Below are 18674 nucleotides of genomic sequence, written 5' to 3' on the forward strand. Positions count from 1 at the left end.
TCATACGATGGGGAATTGGGCTTAAAAGGCCGGGCCAAACGCTATGGGCTGGGCCTGATATTGGACTTTCATTTTCTACCCGACCCAGATCCATAACCCAAAAGTTTTCTCTCTCAAGCTTTCATGGCTTCTTCTCCTTCATCTCACTCCCCATCGCCTTAAACCTGTACTCAAAACTTACTCACTCTCCAACATGGCTTTACTCAAAACTCTTTCTTCTTCTCATCACTTGTACACATTCCTCAAACACCAACACCCTTCACTTTGTTCTAGAAACTCTCTACATAGTCCATCTTCAATTTTCATCTCAAATGTACCAGAAAGTATTACTACTTCAAAATATCCAATACCCTTTTCATTATTTCAAAGAAAGATTACTTCTTGTGCAGAATTAGTTTGTAGAGAAGTCACTGAAGATCTAAAACCTGATGTCAAAATGAAGAATGAGAAGGAAATGAAGAAAGAGAAGTTTCCTATTGATTTGAAGTTGATGGAAATAGATGAGTTGAAGAAGAAAGTGAGGAAATTGGAGATGGAAGTGAGAAGCATGAAAACTAAGAAGAAGGAAATGAAGAGTGAAGAACAACCACGAGTTCAACTTAAAGGTATTAGGTTATCTTCTTTGTTTGAATGTAAAACAAATAACAAGCAATATGTGAATGTGAAGAAGATAAGTGGCAACAAGCCTATTGTTCCTAAGGAAATGCAAGTGTCTAGCAATGTTGAATGTACTAAGCAAGAACAGAAAGTTTCTAGGAATGTGAAATCAAAACGTTTGAAGAAGGATGAGCCAATGTTTAAAGACATTTGGCCAGAAATGCGTTTGTTTGCGAATCGTTTGTATGAAGAATGCTACTTAAATGAATTGAATTTCTTGAGAAAGAAGGAATTCGATCTATGTACTCTCGGGAACAGAAATTACCGCGAGTTCTTGAGGTTCGCTGCAGAAAAGTTTGGCCGGGATCATCAGGAGATTGCAAAGTAAGGACAGTTATTATTTAGCTTGTTATTGTAGAATTTTTTCTGTTCTCTAGTCCACCATGAATTAGTCGTTAATGTGTGTTGGATTATTTGAAGCTTTAATTACACAAATCCACAAGTATAAATAAGGTCAATGATGTTGTTGATTTTCATTGTTCGAAAAGAGGGTGACTGAAATTGGGATAGACTATACATGAACACGTAGGTCCTTGTTACACTTGTGGAGTTCCCTACTTCCCTCAAAGCAATCAAGCTTTCCATGATACTTAGTAACTAGCAGGTTGACTTGCTTTTGACCGATTATTTAGGAGGCTAGGATGACAGTGCTGCTTGTTTCTGTCATACGATGTTTTACTGGGTTGGTCTACTTTAAGTTTTCAGACTCAAACCTCATGGATATAACGTAACTTGATACCTGTTAAGCACTATCTTTGGTAAGTAGAAGTTTGTTGAGTAGTTAACCCTCTGCAGCTTTGTGGGAGGGGGTTATCTCCAACTTGTACAAAATCATGTGCAGAAATTGTATTGAAGTGGGAGTTTTAGCCCAAGTATAGGAATATTGTCCCCGTCCCTATCGTAGTATTGAAGTGCTTACAGAGCCTCTCTTTCAGTTGTCGTATATTAATGTTATGAATTGTATGCATGAAAATTTGAAAATTTGGGGAATGATCTTGTAGAATTTAAGTTACATGGGGGGAAGATATGATTGGGTCAACTTTACATAGAGAGACAGATAGTAATGTAGATTGAAGTGGCGGAAGCAACACTTAATCGAAATCTACACTTTATAGAACCCTAAAAGTCTTAACCTTTTATTGAATCTCACTCAATAATTCATAAACACAAACACAACTAAACAACTCCGAGGACCCTTTTTTTTTTTTTTTTTTATCAGCAAGCAAGGTTGTTAACGGGGGCCCCTACCCGGCTACCCCTTTATTCATAATAAAAAGCTTCTGAACTGGATTACAATCTCTCATACTCTCTTCCTATTATATCATCATCTATAATTTTCATTACATCATTAGAAAAAGAGTATATACTAATATCTACATGTGCCTCATCAGGAATAGTACTAGCTAAAGAATCCGCTAGTTTGTTCGCTTCTCTGTAAATGTAGACTATACTGAACTCCTCCAATTTTGTCTCCATTCTTCTAATGTTTCTCATCATCTTGTTCGCTTCCCATGGAAAAACAGATTTATGTATAAAAGCTATTACATTTTGAGAATCTGTTTGTGCCCGGAGTTTCCTAATGTTCTGCACAATTGCTAACTTCATACCTTGTTCCACGCCTTGAAGTTCCACCAAAGCAATAGTGTTATATTCTGACTTTCCTTTTGCTGCTGCCGTGACTCTCCCCCTTTCATCTCTGAGCACAACTGCCCATGCCCCTTGCTGCCCTTGCATAGTCCCTAACTATAAGCCCTTATTTATAATAACCCTAATAAACAACAAACCAATAGAAAACAGACATGTGGCAAATAATAACTAAAGGACTCCTAATTGCACACACAAAACACGACCATGGGCTTGGACTTGAGCTATAGGCGCACGCCAATGTCTTCAAAACAACGAACTCATGTTCTACATCAGATGGACTCAACACAACTGGCACCAAATAGTTAACCTTTGCTAGTGTCTTAAGTAGGATCTGTACATAAACAATTTGGAGCTAACACACAATCTTTTTCAAACTCAGAAACTCAAAGCAATTAGAAACAGTTGATTGGAAGTCTTCTAGTGTTTAAATGATCAGTAAAATACTAAAATAAATTTCACTTACAGAGAACGAAGGAGCCTGAGAAAAACGGGAGAGCTGCAGAACAATACGAATTTAGCAAGAATACAGAGGAGGACCACATGCAGTCCATGCCAACAAAATACACCTTAAATCTAATATGGTTATGTTGAAGGAACTGATAATGGTTCCCATGTGAAAGATGATGGTGACCTCCTGCAAATATTTCATCAAACAACCACCTGCTTAAAATTTATAGTCACCTTGCCCAACTCGTAAGTTCTGTTGTTACTAAACCTTTTATGTGTTTCTTCCCTAGGACCACAACAATTGCATCTGGGATATGCTCTGCTCCCAGACTCATAATATTTAGGGTACAGTAGAACTTTGGCCTTTCAGCCAACAGATAAAGCAGTCCAGGTGGCTAGATTTCAAAAGAATGGAGAAACGCCTTAGATTCCCCATAATATATTAACTTATTTCGGAAGTTGCTTATAAAACTACCAAATCTTTCATTCAAGACCTAAGATGCAGTATAAACACTCATTCTAGATTTGTGAGATACTCTCAATAAGATAATATGCTAGAGAGTGTGTCACTTTTCAATTGTACATAAGTTTTAATAACAACATCGTCTTACATGTTCTATTCTTTTGTTTGTGAATCTAAATATCAACGTTTAATACATACCGGATTTGCAAAAGTGAATATCGTTATATAACCCCCCCCCATATATGGCTATATTTTCGAAATTTTTTCTATTTTGTTAACCATGGTATGTGGCAATCTAAAAGATATGTGAAGATAAGTGATTAACTTTGGTATCAGATATCCCAAAAACATTATATATACTATTGCTTTATCTTCTGCTAATTGTCTTCTCATTCATACTTGCCAAGGAAATCAAAATCGTGCTCAAGCAGTTCACTTGTAGGCAACTAGTGCAATAAGTTTAGATTGAATTAGTTTTGAAGATTTTGTGTATGAACAAAAAAGGAATGAATAGGGACAGCCCGTGAACCCTGTGGTCTATTCTCCCTTTTGTTTGTTGATCCAACTGTGCAATCTGGTTATGCAGGTGGTTGTCAGGCAGGGACTTAAAAAAAGTTGCCCTTTTTGGTTGTCCTTCTGTTGATAAGAAATCGGTTTTTGCAGCTAAAAAGTTACGTCATTTCTTCAACATTCAGGAAGACATTGTAAGCTAAATTTCACATGCATATAATTTCTCATTGCTTTCTTTGTAGTCTGACAAGGATTTTTTAGTATTACCCCCCTACTAGATGAGCCAATTAGGATTTCCCCCAACTAGATGGGGAAATTAGGGTCTCCCCCATGAGTACACACAAAAAAAGTCAACTTGGGGGACCGTGTTTTTTTTTGTGTGTACTCAGGGGGGGACCCTAATTTCCCCATCTAGTTGGGGGAAATCCTAATTGGCTCATCTAGTAGGGGGGTAATACTAGTTAACCTGTCTGACAATTGTTAGCTCAAGAATATTTCAATTGCTTTTGTTTGTGTCCTTTCAGGTATGCCGTGGTTGCAAATTGAATAGTTCGTGCAAATTTGTGAATAAGACAGCATGGGATAAAACAAGTAATTTGAATCTAGCCGATGCATTGAGAACCCTTACTTCATATTCATTGGACTTGACTCTACAGTTGGCTATACCTAACGAAGTAAAGGTTTCCATAAGCAAATTGCTCAAGGAGGTGGTCGATCTGAATCAGTAAGATATGTAGAGGTCCCTGGTCTTAGTGTTCCAATTAGTGAAGCTTTTCTGAGGTTGGTTGATTTCACTTCATGCTGCTCTGCAGTGTTTGCTGTATTTCAAGTAGCAATGGCAGCAGGAACACCTCCTGTGAAGTGTCTTGCTAATGGAATATTGGAATAGCTTGCACATACACAATGGAGCTGGAGTTCAAGGTGACTGAAGAAAATCTGGTTCGTTTTCCATCTCTAAACTAGCTGCACTTTGTTACAAAATCATTTACAGTTGGTGCACTGTGTAGAAAAGCATGGATCGTTTTCACACAAACTTCTAATTTGAAGAATCCACAGTATATTTATTTCTACTTTTTCGTAAAATAAGCATTGATAAGTTAACATGAAGCTCACAAGCGGAAACTTCCTCTCAACCCCAGGAAAAAACGTAACTCAAGGGAGTTCATTCTACCAATTGGCGATTACGAATCTTTGCTCCATCTTTAGCAGCAATCAGCTGCATAAACGATAGACTTTCTCAACTAACTATTAACAATCTCCGGAAAATATATCCCGACAGTCTGACACTCACTATCGTAAGCTGACAGTCACTCTAACAAACTAACAATTGCTGCAACGGTATCCTATACAAACCTTTCAAGGCTGCCATAGTTACTCAGAGTTTTGAGTTACATCTGTACCATATCACACCAAAAATTATGTTACTTCAAGGGGCTTTCTTCAATTCAGTGAAATTTCTAGCTTGGCATGAAAAGTAAAATGTCAATAAAACTTTGTTATCCTTTTGTTATTCATGTTGTTTACTACACCACGAATCCATGCTATATGCAATCACAAGAAGTGTTCCATAGGGTTAATCATGTACGTATGTTGTACCATAACACTGAGATACAAAAATATTCTTGAAAATGCATTATACTTTTTTCCAAACAACTAAAATCATGAAAGTGTTCAGTGACTCAGTGTGGTACTGTTATCTGTTCTGTGGTCCCTGTTTGTTTTCCTTCCCCCTCATACTTTGACAAGGTCATCATGACCAAACCCAAAAAGCCCTTCCAAAACAAACCATCGTTCACGGAGATCAAACCGTAGTGGTTTCACACGAGTTAAAGCAAATCTTATGCTCGTGTGGGGAAAAAAAAGTAGGACCCACTTCCCACGTGAGTAGAAACTAAGAGTAAAGAAAGCATGAGCAGAGGAAGAGAAAGGAGCATGAAGTTTGCACAAAGCATCTTCGTGCACCACGCCCCAAAACGCCGAAACTAACCTAGACCCCACCACCAACTTTTTTTTATCTAACCGTACACGTGACATTACACTGACACGTGTAATATGGACCCCACTTTTCATCATCAAGTGTACTGGAGGCAGAAGTATCAGAAGCAGTTTTAAAGCACAGGAGACACGTGGCAAAAGCTGGTTGAGGTGTATCTCAGGTTGGAAATAGAATCTGGTCAGAGGAGAAAACGTTTTTTTCTTGCCAGAATTTGTCAGTTAATAAGGACTGGAGTGAGAGAAAGAGTTATTATTGAGTAGCCGATTTCTTGTAATAAGAGGATGCGCCGAAAGTAACAAGTCAGTTCTTGGGATTATTGACCCTGCTGCTGTAGTTGTGAACTTACATGGGCATGATGTATTAATTTGGTTTACTAAGTAAAGTGAAAGTGATGATCATTTGGACATGTGGGAAGAACTACTTTTTGCTCCTAACACCAAATGCTTTCCTTTGGTACTTTGGATTTTGAGCCTAATTATGGATTTGGTTATTATAGAAAAAAAATAAGCAAAAACCACTTGGTCAAATGTTAGCCATTGGGGTTGGGGCGTAAAATTACACCTCAACATAAGTGTGTCATTAGGATTTTACAATTCCCATTGTAAATTATTATAGAATCTATAAATATCCATTCTCTATTATTTCTAATGGAGAAGTATAAAAAAATTCAATTTTAAATTCGGATAATACTTACGTTCCTCTTTAAATTAAAGTGGGATGTCGTCCGAGTTTAAAATTTTCAAATTGTGATTTTATAAATAGATAGGGATTTTCCACGTTATCCGATTTTTTCGTTTTTTTTAGAGGAAGAAATTTCTCACTCTATCAACTAATACTATATTATCTATGGTATAATACCCATATTAGAAAGAATTTTTTTACATTTGGAAGGTAAAATTTCCACTCTATAGGGTTTATACTCCTATTGGAGATGCCCTTAGTTTTTTTATGCTTTTTTTTAAAACTAGATGTGTCTCCCGAGTTAACAATTTTAAATTTTTTTTTCATTAATTTATCTGTGATCAACTAAAAAAATAAAACAAAAATATAAGTTGTAATAATTGTGTTTGGCATGGTATAATACCCATATTTTCTTTAAAGAATTTTTTTATATTTGGAAGGTAAAATTTTATTTTATTTTATTTTATTTTTTATTAATTTCTAGATGTGAAATGCCCTTAAAATAAAAAAATAAAACAAAAAAATAGCATAAACTAATGTGTTTCCAAGAGTTAAGAGTTATGCTAGTTTCTTTTATAAGTGGTTAGTTTGACTCACATGAGATAAATTTAACTACAACTTTTTTGAATTATTACAAATTTTAATTCATTAATTAACTAGTTTAATTAGACTGAGAACTACCAACTCAAACTTCATCAATGGATCAGATTTTAAAATAGTGTTTGTTTCATGCTACATTTAGCAAATTCACGTGACGAACAATTAACGTTCTTTCTTTTCTTTTTCTAAATTTTTTGTCAAGAAATTGATCCACCAAATTACAGCTTATATAAACATCTCATACAATTTTAAAATTTTGAGATCTTAACTAACCCTTCAAAGTCCACTAAAACACTCAGTAGATCAAAGAACAAGTAACACAATCAATCTATGTCTCTCCAAAACTATGGCCAATATAATCATAGAACCAAAATTTATATAAACAAATCAAAGGAAGAACATGATTCTGTCTCTTAAATAATTAACCAAGTGCTTTGACTAATCATTTTAAAAAACCATTAATGTTCAACTTGTTAATCTAATCATAACAAAAAGCCAAGCCAGTCTAAGCTGACTAAAACAACACCACTCCCGCCAATTTGCTAAATATTCTCCACTTTTCCACATCACTCCATTTTACTTATCTACCCCTCTGTCTCACTCCTTCCATCCGTTTTTAAACAATGGTACTCTTGTTATTAACTCTCATTACAAAGGCAAATAAAGTCAACTACATATATTTAGCTCACTCCTCATTTCTCACTCATTTCTTCCTTACATTACTCTGCAACATGAACACTGTCCTTCCATGTTTTCCGAGCTGTTTTACTTAAAACCCATCTTTGCCCAGTGGTTTTCAAGTTGAAAAGAGTGGTTTTTTATAAGAATGACGTCAGGTTCAAGACTACCAACATGGAAAGAAAGAGAGAACAACAAGAGAAGAGAAAGAAGAAGAAGAGCAATAGCAGCAAAGATCTATGCAGGCTTAAGAATGTTTGGAAACTATAAACTTCCTAAACATTGTGATAACAATGAAGTCTTGAAAGCTCTTTGTGATGAAGCTGGTTGGACTGTTGAAGAAGATGGTACTACTTATCGTAAGGTACAAAAAATGTTAAAAATCATTTCTTTTTTTTTTTTCCCGTCTATTTTTCTTATGATAGTGTTCTTCAGTTTTGCTAATGTGCGCTGCATATAGGGCGCATATTAGTATTTAAGTTAAATTGTTAAACTACCATGACTAAAATGCACCAAATGTTTATGCGCATGTTAGCACGTCTATTTGTTTATGTATGTTAACATGAGCTGAGATTCGGCGTATTTTAGTGTATATTTGGTATAACATGCTTGAACCGTTTGTTGTTTGTTTTTTGCGTGCCGGCACACGTTAGCCAAAGTCACACACTACATAGTGTATAGTACTGTGTTGTTGTTTCAGTTCTTCTGAGTTCTGAGTGAGTGGTTTACTCTTTTTTCTTGGATGCTTTTGGAAACAAGATTCTTTCTGCTATTAGTTCTGAAACTGCTCAGATAATTTTTCTAGACTATAATGGCCTTAATTATTGTCAAAACGATCTTTATAACTAAATAAGTGGTAAGAATCTAGAAAATTGGGTTTTGGGGTGGGTAGTTATGCCATTTTGAGCTTTCATCTGTGTCATGGATTGAAAGAACTACTTTACTGATGTTTCTGTTTTCAGTCCTGGTGAACTTTCCTTGATTGTGAAGGGTAGTGAGTTCTGGACTTGAAATTACGTAGCTGCCCTTTGAATTGGTAATAGATTTTGTTCCAAAAGTGGGGTTATTTTTGGTATTTATGAGAAAGAGTCACAAGTCACAACAGTACATTAACTGGGTCACTGGTCAGTAGTGGTTTTGGGGATTGAAGTTTGAACTGTTCTTTGGTCTTAAAGTTGAAGAAAGTGAGATCGAATCCTTGGATCCTCACTTTGCATTACTTTTTTTTTTTACTTTACTTATTGGGAAATTGACCCTTTAAATCCAATCCAACTGCCATATGATGGTCCGAAAACGCTTCATTTTGGGAAAGTTGGAGACAACAAAATCTATTGTACTGGGATTTCTAGGGATTTGCTACTGTCTCATTGAAAATTAACAAAGTGGCCTTGATTAATTTGTTGCTTTGGGTGTATTGAGTATTAGAGTTTAGTTGCGTTGAGAACTCGAGGTTAAATTAGCCGTTTCTGCTTGTGGACCACTTGACTACTTGAGTAACTTAGCAAGCAATCTTAAGTTCTTAAACTACAAGCTTATAAATAGCATGCTTTAAAATCCAGATTCTTATTGACAAGTGTTAGGGTAGAATAATTTCATAAATGAAGAATCAGGGCAATGTAAAATGTTGAGTTTGCATCTAGCATAACATAAATACCACAGCATTTGTCTTTCTACCTTTACACTTAATCAGCCAATATTAAATTCTGACTTCTAAAGTTTCTAGTTCATAGTGAGGAGTCAGTGCATATTATAATCCAGAAACAATAACACATTTAACACATGGTATAGATATTACAATTAGTGCAACTGTTTTCAATCACGCTCTCAATCTATTTTCCCATATGTATTCCCATGCTCATAATCTATTTTTCCTAGCTTTTAGCGGAATCTGCATTTCAGCACCATTTACTGAATATGTTAAACCTTTTGACCTCTTGAAATATGTAAGGCAGATGATTATTATTGTTTTGTCTACCAAAATGAGCAATAATCTTGAGTGTGTAATGTCTAAACCCTGAAGGAAGGAGAGTTGTATTGTGTTGAAAACAGGGGTAAAACATTGTGAGATTTGTAACATGATTGCAAAATTGTAGGAAAATGGAAATGTATTAAATAAAACCATTGGACCTGTAATATGAAGTTACTTTGGTACTTCTCCAGCTTAGTTGGTTTATATTTCAAGAAGTCTAATGTCTTCTCTTTCTCTGCAGGGATGCAAACCCTTGGAGCGCATGGATGTAATTGGTGGATCTACTTCAGCAAGCCCTTGCTCATCATACCACCAAAGTCCCTGTGCGTCCTACAATCCGAGCCCAGGCTCATCCTCCTTCCCTAGCCCAGCGTCATCATCTTATATTACCAGTGTCCAAGCTAATACTGATGCCAATTCCCTCATTCCTTGGCTCAAAAACCTTTCATCTGCATCATCCAAGTTACCTAACCATCTCTACGTTCATAGTGGGTCAATCAGTGCCCCTGTTACTCCACCACTGAGCTCCCCAACCGCCCGTAGCCCTAGGATCAGAACCGACTGGGCTGATTCCACTGCTGGACCTGCCTGGGGCGGACACCGTTTCTCCTACTTACCCTCTTCCACCCCACCAAGCCCAGGTCGTCAGATCATTCCCGACTCTGGATGGTTTTCGGGGATGAGAGTTCCAAATGGTGGACCAGCGTCTCCCACATTCAGCCTTGTCTCCTCAAACCCGTTTGGCTTCAAGGACGACGCCTCAGCAGGAGGTGGTTCTCGAATGTGGACACCAGGGCAGAGTGGAACATGTTCTCCTGCTGTTGCTGGTGCATCTGACCAACATGCTGATGTTCCAATGGCCGAAGGATTTGCAGATGAGTTTGCATTTGGCAGTAGCATAACAGGCCTAGTGAAGCCATGGGAGGGAGAGAGGATCCATGAAGAATGTGGATCAGATGACTTGGAGCTCACCCTTGGAAGCTCCAGGACTAGGTAAGTTGTGTGGTCGTGGTAGATTTCAACTAGCAGTTCTTGGCTCGGCTACATAATCAAAAATTAAATGAAATCTATAATTGAAACCATACCAAAAGATATCTCGCTACAAAATGGGGAAAAGGTGGACTAGTACTAGAAAATATTGTTTTTTTGTATGTGTGCATGCTAAAAATCTTTCAAGCGATCGTGTCTAGTAGATCAAGAGGCCCTACATTGGTTGATTTTGTTTTCAGTGTTGCTCACTTTGCCCATGATGAATTGCAGATAAGAAAGTGATCAGCAAATGAGAGTTGAAATTCACCATGCTTGCTTGAAGATCTACATGTAGCCTTCAAATTCTCTAGTTCATGGTGGTGGCATGGTGTGGAGTTATCGAAGTTCTTTGTTTCAGTGTTACATCAATTTTGAGCTTCCCATACTTGCAAGTGCTGGATCTGAAAATTTTTGTTTTTCCACTCCTTTGCAATTCTATAGGAGAGATATCGTTGAATGGGTTTGTTGTTTATCTATTTAATGAAACTGACCAAAGATGGTTTCCTTAACAATTTTATGAACGTGGAAAATTTAACACTCAAGTTATTCTTGTTTAAAAACAACTTTAAGCATCCACAATGGTGTACTTACGAGTTTTGTTTAGACCCAAGGACTACCAATATTGCGAATCCTAAATCAAAACTCCAATCCTCAGTCAAAGTTTAAGGCCAATGGCTTGCTTCTAGATATAAATTTCAGTAAAGCTGATATTTATCCAAGTTAGCCAGGAAGTTTCTGAAGTTGTGTGCAGATAGCAGACTGATTCTCTATTTTCAGTAAAGCTGATATTTATCCAAGTTAGCCAGGAAGTTTCTGAAGTTGTGTGCAGATAGCAGACTGATTCTCTATTGATGCTCTCGCTGTCTGCGAATACTAATTTACAGTGAAACAGTAGTATGCCTTCTTATCATCTTTGTCTAAACTCATGACTAGGAAGACTAGGATGTTATCTTATGTATGAAGCCTGTCGGTATAGTGTCCTTGTGTTCCTCCTGCTTGGAAGGTTTAACCTTTTGCAATAATAACAGGTGGGGGTCTGTTTTAACCCCAGCTTAATTTTTCAAAAAAAATCTTTGTCTAAACTCCTAAATTTTCCTGGAGATATTTTCCATTCCGATTCTCAAACATATTCTTATCACGTCTGCAGCTGCTGGTTGAAGCAACAATCAGGCTCCTAGCTTTTACCTCAAAAATTCTAAGGTGATAAAACATATATAAAAAGTTGTTCAGTTGATTGCAGAAAATATAATTCACAAAGAAAAAATTGGGTATTAAGTACTAAAGCAATGAGCCAAAAAATTTAGATCTACGTTGATCTCTCGATATAGCATAATACATTGACCACTATAGCTGAAGACAAAATGAACATATAAAATGATAAATGGCGCGACATATGATGTCACACCAACTCGCTTAATCTAGCAAAACTCTCCTTGTGATTCTTGATCACGACAGAGCGTAGTCCAAGGCCAGTAATCTGAATCCTCTCGATTTGGCCACTCAGAAAACTAAATAAAAATAAGTATTCGATGTTATGGTCGGAAACTGCTATTAAAATTTCACCATTCCTAGCCAAGAAGCGGAAAGCTGATTGAAATTCAAACAAGTTTGTGCCTTGCAAAGGAAGTGCAATGTCCTTCTTGTTAACTTCCTTCAACATCCACACCCTAATAATATCTGTATCACACCACATTTCCCGTTCATTTTCTCTTACAGGCCAACAATGCCTACATGTTAGTTGTTCTACCAAGCACAAACATCCTTCGAATTCGAACATAGTGTGATGATTTATATAACAGCCCTTCCAGTCTAGAGTGTTGTCTGGGAATTCAATTTTTCTAAATTCCTCAGTAGCGAGATTGAAAGAAATAATTTCCTCGTGTCGTGTTAACCAAAAAATTGTTCCATTTGCAGTAACAGACTCGCTTCTCAGAAAGTCAACGAGAGGTTCGTTACTCATTGGTCTCCACGCACTTCCCTTTTCAAGAGTAAGGACCTGGAAACTCCAATGAGAATCATCATCTCTATCCATGTCCATCCAACCTAAAACTTTATATGTCTTCGATGAGGGATCAAAGCCAAACTCAAACCTGTAACAATAAAATCTACTATCAAAAGTATCCATATCATTGCTATCATATTGTGGTGGTAGATCCTCCCACTCTTTGGTAAGGGTTACGAACGCTTAGGTATGCTGAAATATTATAATGAGAGTAACAGACTAAGCCATTGCAATACTTTAGACGGCAATATTTAAATTCTTCATACGTACGCCGATGTGTTGATATTCCATTCACATCAACTGAATAAAAATATATACCCTTATCGGAAAACTCAGTACTCAATCTACATATGATATCCCATTCAAACGGTGTTTTATCAACAAACACTGGATCCTGGATTAAAGAATACCAAGACTTGGAGACACACTTAAATCGACAGAGAGACTTGATGGGGAGTTTACTCAGTATCTCTATAAGTAGGTCATAGGGAAGGCTGCAATAATTTTTCGTTTCCTCCATCTTTGCTGTAGTTTTTCTTGTTGCCCAAGCCGTTATATTAGCAAGGATTATTTTAGGACTCCTATCGTCTTACGGGAACTGCAAGTCCTATATTTTGTAGAGTTCTGTTACTGACGGACCCATTTTGTGTTCGGCAGACCCGGCCCAATTTGGGGCGGTTTGTAATTATGTTGGGCACGCCATATAGTGTTGGGCAACCCCATCACCAAATCCCGAACAAAAATAACCAGTAAAATTTCATTTCATTTTAATAAAAAAATTCTCATTCGATGTGGTTGGGAGACTCACCCAATTCGATGTGGTCATATCGTTTGGGACTGAAGCTAATCGATGTGAGGGGCTCGTTTAAGAAATATTGCCTCTGGAGCAGTCTGTTCACATTGTTTGAAATTATTGGTATATACGATGTGGTTGGGTCGTTTAAGACTCACCCAATTCATTGTGGCCATATCGTTTGGGAATGAAGAGAAACGATGTGAGTGGGTCGTTTAAGATTTCCATCTGGAATTTTGTCTCTGGGCGGTCTGCTCACATCGTTTGAAATAATTGGTCATACGATGTGGCTGGGTCGTTTAGGACTAAGAGAAGTCGATGTGGCTGTGTCGTTTGAGATGACCAAATGCGATGTCGTCAAGTCGTTTGGGACTGAAACTCTTGGGTAACACAACACATAATCTAGGTTTACCTTATTAATTAGTTGTCTTGGTCGTCGACGATTTCTTGGCATCTCCATTGTCTAACTAATCGTATCATCTTCGTCTTCACTTCCCATTACAACTTATTCACTTTGGTTATTTTTCATTCCTCTCTCTTCTTCATTATCTCTCATTTCATATCTATTTTCCTCTTCCCTCATTTTTCTAATTTGTTTTTGTACATCAAACATTTGTTCATTAAATGGTTCATCTTCATGTTTAGAAAAGTTGGAGTCTTCCATTTTAGTGTTTCGAAGTTTAGGACTTAGGATATAGTTTAGCGATTAGGAATGTGGGAGAAGAGAAGAAAAAGGATAAATAGGTTGGCAACAGGTTATCTTGATGCAGGGATAGGGGGTGCCCAACACAAAATATAATTTTTAGGTCAGTGGTAAATTTGTAATAAAAACAAAATTATGGGATCGACCCAACACAAAATGAAAGGTGCCCATAGCGAGTACCTTTTTTTTGTAATGTATACTTGACTGTAAGGTTACATGGAAAAAAAAAAAGGAAAAAATGAAGGATAAATAATGGGGTTTTTTTACTTAACCCCCCACAGATGTACTCCCTTTTGCGATAACCCTCCATTTTGAAAATCATTAATGATTGCCCCCCACTCCGTCTGTTTTGTGAGTACCATCAGTTGATATTTTTCATATTGGCCATTTTATCCCTATTATAAAGCGGAATATTTTGGGTTAATTTTGAAAGAGAAAGAGAAAAAACCCACAATACAAACTTTAATTTTGAGAGGTAGCCTCAAATTGTAAAATGTCAACAACACCATTACCCAGAGCTTCACTAGCTCCAACAACACCACCATCACCACCAGCCCCCAATGCAACCTCCTCACCACCAGCTACAACACCACCCTCCGCCTCTCCACCGCCACCTACGGCAACACCACCGCCCATACCTCCTGCCACCTCCCCACCACCTCCTACAATGCCTACAAGCTCTCCGCCGCGCCTTCGGTGACACCGACCCCGACCACGCCTTCGCAATCTCTACATACCGCCACCTCCTAGAAATATAAGCAGTCCACCATCACCTCCCATGCCAGTTTCTAGAAGACCACCACCCTCGCCACCATCGCCATTGTCGGGGCTATCACCACCATCTCCATCTTCAAATGGGATGTCGATTGAAACGGTGGTTGGGATTGCTATTGGTGGAGTAGTAGTGCTTGTTGTATTGAGTTTGTTGCTTGTTTGTTGTAAGAAGAAGAAGGTAAGAAGAGATAATAGACCATTGGATTATTATGGTGGTGCTCCTCCTCCTGGACCTAAATGTTGGATTTTTTTTTTTTTATATAGTTTGGGTCTTGATTGCTTTTGATTTTACTTCTTTTGATATGTTAAGTTAATAGTGAATTCATAAACTTTAACATAAATTTGGGTTTCAAGCTTCATTAATTTCTGATTTTTTTCCTAATTTTTTTATTTTTTGAGAAGGTTGGTTAATGGTCAAAGACATATGTTAAAAATGGGAGGTTTTTACAAATTTGAAGTAGGGGCAAAATTGTCAATATAGAAAATATCAACTGACGGTACTCACAAAACAGACGGAGTGGGAGGCAATCAGTAATGATTTTCAAAATGGGGAGTTATCGCAAAAAGGGGATACATCCGTTGGGGGTTAAGTCAAAAAACACCATAAATAATTAAAAAGAAAATCTAGCAAAAAGAGTACTTCTCATAATTAAATAGAGAAAAAGACCAAAAAATACATCGAACTTTGCAGTTGGTTTCAAAACAGACAACGTATTTTTTTTTATTCAAATAAACATTATACTTTCAAAACATTTCAATTTAGTCATACCGTCCAATTAATTGGATGGCGTGCTGACGTGGGATGTTAAAAATTTCCCCAAATCTAATTTGCCCATTTGGCATTAGTTTCAACCTTGAGGTGGCATTAGTTGTATATTTCACCGGCACATTGTCAATCACTTTTCCCGCCTAAGCTCTTGGTAGGATTAAACTGGAAAACTTGGAGCCCACGGGTGATGTAAACTGAGTCTTCCCAAACCCTTGACCTTTTGACTTGCAAGAATTTCCCAGATAATACAGAACGTACTTGAGATCGAAGTCAAGGTGGCGAGATTATTACTAGGGCGAGGATGATTCAGGTCAAAACCATAAGCAGCTCCATGAAAGTCGACGGCATAAAATGCATCTATATTATGCACAACATTGATAATCGATTTGTACTTTCGACAACGACTAATGGAAGTCTAAGCATTGTCACCGGGCTTCCAAAAGGCCAACACTCTTCGACCACCATATATTGCCATAACTTAATAGTTGGGATCCAACATTGGATCTGCTGACAAAACTGCCTTGTACATTAACATACCGTGGATTACGTCGTCTTCATCAAGTTCAAAAGTTGAGAAAGGTGAAAGCTTAATTTCACTGTTCAAAAAAGGATTAAATATACTAACATCAAAAGTAACATCGCGTACTATCACCAGCCACCCATAACTGGAACCTTGGCAGAAGAACTTGTAGTTTGGAACTTGTAATTTTTTTTTTTTTTTTAAAATTGGAACTTGTATAACTTGAAATTGTAAACTCTCTTCTAAGAGGGAAGATGAGTTTCTCTGGTCAAGTGTCGGGTTTTAATTTTATCTCGCCTTTTATTTCAAATCTCAATTTCAAGCATCTTAAATTTTGATTTCACTACAGTATCGGATTTTCAGTTGACATTTCAGGAATTAGTGTGTTGAAATGGTATGTGGATGCCACCTCAAGGTTGAAACTAATGCCAGATGGGCAAATTAGATTTGGGGAAATTTTTAACCGCCCACGTCAGCACGTCGTCCAATTAATTGGACGGTATGACTAAATTGAAATATTTTGAAAGTACAATGTTTATTTGAATAAAAAAAAAATACGTTGACTGTTTTGAAACCAACTGCTAAGTTCGATGTATTTTTTGGTCTTTTTCTCTAATTAAGTATCTTTGCTGCATCCACGGAAGGAAACCAAAAAGAAACGTTGAGCTATAGCAATATTTGCAGGAACGAATTTATTCAATGTTCCCGTAAGAACAAAAACCACTCTACAGATTACAGAACCACCTCCAACATTATTGATTAATGGGCGATAATGTCATCGAACTCGTTGATATAGCAAAAAGCAGAATTTCCTTTTGTTTAAGCATCTACAAAAGTGTTGTTCTCGTATAATAAGGATTTATCAAAAGCGAAAAAATATTGCTACAAAAGCAAGCATACTGTTCAAATTTTACTCTCGTTCCTGACTAAGATGGTTTGGAACTTGGAAGTGATGGAGCCATTAGACATGAGTACATGAATTCGCATTTTTGCAATGATACCCTGTAAGCATAACCACGTAAAAGCCACAGGCAAGATGCTATATATAAGAGGATCCTTCTTGAGTAAGCAGACTTTACTCATGAACACAGACAAACAATGTTAAGTATGAAGTACATCAAGAGGAGTGAATCAAACATTTAAATCTATGTTGGTTACTCATTCTAGTTGAAGGCAGAATAAACAGGAAATTATGTCACACAAACTTGCTTAAACAAACATAATTCTCTACGTGATTCTTAATCGTGACTGAGGGTAGTCCAAGGAATAGTCGTTCAGAGATTTGAATCCTCTTGAATTGTCCATTCAGAAAACTATATAACAACATGTCCTCTTCCTTGCCATTAGAAACTGCTATCAAAATTTCACCATTCCTAGCTAAGAAGTGGAAAACTGATCGAGGTTCAAGCAAGTTGGCGAGTTGCAAAGGTAATGTGATGTTCTTCATCATCATGACCCAGACATTATTGTTAATATCTTTCATCATCCACATACCAATTAGTTTTGAATTTTCATATTTTTCTGGTTGCCAATAAATTAGGTATTCTACCAAGCACAAGCATCCTTCCAACTCAAATATAGTGTGTTTAACGACATGACTGCACTTCCGATGTAGAACGTTGTCAGGGAGCTCAGTTCTTCTAAATTCCTCATTAGAAAGGTTGAATGAAATAATCACATCTCCAGCATCTTCTCTCCCATCATATTCTAACCAAAAAAGGGTTCCATTTGCAGTAACTGCGTCTCTCAGATATTCAATATCGGGTGTGTTCCATACAGATCTCCACACACTACCTTTTTCAAGAGTAAGGACCTGGAAACCCGAAATAGCGTAGTCTTCCAACCAGTCTTTATTTTTAAAAATTCTTGGCCGTTCCAACCAGCCTAAAACTTTAAATCTCTTCGATGAGGGATCAAAACCAAACTCAAACCCGTAAAAACAAGGGGGGTGATCATCATCACCATACTGTAGTGGTAGGTCCTTCCGTTTCTTGGTACTCAAGTTAACAATGCTTAGTTGTGAAAAAGATCTAAAATAATCATAACAGACTAAGCCATTGCAGTACCTTAGTCTACAATAACTAAAATCTTCATATCTCTTCTGATCTGTTGTTATTCCATTCTCGTCAATCAAATAATAATGAAGGCCACCGCAAACTCTACCTATAATCTCCCACTGTAATGGGGTTTTGTTACGAAACATTGGATCTTTGATTGAAGAACAACAAGACTTGGAGACACACTTAAATCTACAAAGAGATTTGGCAGGGAGTCTACTGAGTATTTCAATAAATAGGTCATGGGGAAGGCTGCAAGAAAAAGAACTATCTCCATAGTTTTTCCTTTTCTCCATCTTTGTTTTATCTTTTAGTATGTTAGCGAAGGTAAACATCGATCTTATATAGAGAGAGAGTCCGGTTTTGGTAGTGCAAGGAT

The 18674-nt window shown here is 37.1% G+C and overlaps 3 protein-coding genes across 6 annotated transcripts; 2 read left to right on the plus strand and 1 right to left on the minus strand.

Moving 5' to 3' along the window:
* Positions 1 to 63: 63 nt before the first annotated feature.
* On the plus strand, positions 64 to 4792 carry LOC147478279 (uncharacterized). Its single transcript, XM_086582638.1, has 4 exons — positions 64 to 981; positions 3801 to 3918; positions 4249 to 4448; positions 4537 to 4792. The coding sequence occupies exons 1-4, from the start codon at positions 194 to 196 to the stop codon at positions 4595 to 4597; spliced, it is 1167 nt and encodes a 388-aa protein (XP_086438764.1). The 5' UTR covers positions 64 to 193; the 3' UTR covers positions 4598 to 4792.
* LOC147478280 (BES1/BZR1 homolog protein 4-like) lies at positions 4537 to 11219 on the plus strand. 4 transcript variants are annotated; one of them, XM_086582642.1, is made up of 4 exons: positions 4537 to 4663; positions 7838 to 8043; positions 9890 to 10641; positions 10909 to 11219. In XM_086582642.1, the coding sequence occupies exons 2-4, from the start codon at positions 7933 to 7935 to the stop codon at positions 10910 to 10912; spliced, it is 867 nt and encodes a 288-aa protein (XP_086438768.1). In that variant the 5' UTR covers positions 4537 to 4663; positions 7838 to 7932; the 3' UTR covers positions 10913 to 11219. The 4 variants fall into 4 exon arrangements, with proteins under 4 accessions (XP_086438768.1, XP_086438766.1, XP_086438767.1 ...); XM_086582640.1 differs by having other exon boundaries at positions 4541 to 4663; positions 7827 to 8043; XM_086582639.1 differs by lacking the exon at positions 4537 to 4663 and having other exon boundaries at positions 7033 to 8043.
* A 6214-nt stretch (positions 11220 to 17433) lies between these two features.
* Positions 17434 to 18591, minus strand: LOC147478281 (putative F-box protein At1g32420). Its single transcript, XM_086586204.1, has one exon. The coding sequence runs from the start codon at positions 18589 to 18591 to the stop codon at positions 17434 to 17436; it is 1158 nt and encodes a 385-aa protein (XP_086442330.1).
* Positions 18592 to 18674: the final 83 nt, after the last annotated feature.

The sequence above is a fragment of the Coptis chinensis genome, chromosome 9 (genome assembly GCF_015680905.1).
Source record: "Coptis chinensis isolate HL-2020 chromosome 9, ASM1568090v1, whole genome shotgun sequence".
Classification (NCBI taxonomy): Eukaryota; Viridiplantae; Streptophyta; class Magnoliopsida; order Ranunculales; family Ranunculaceae; genus Coptis; species Coptis chinensis.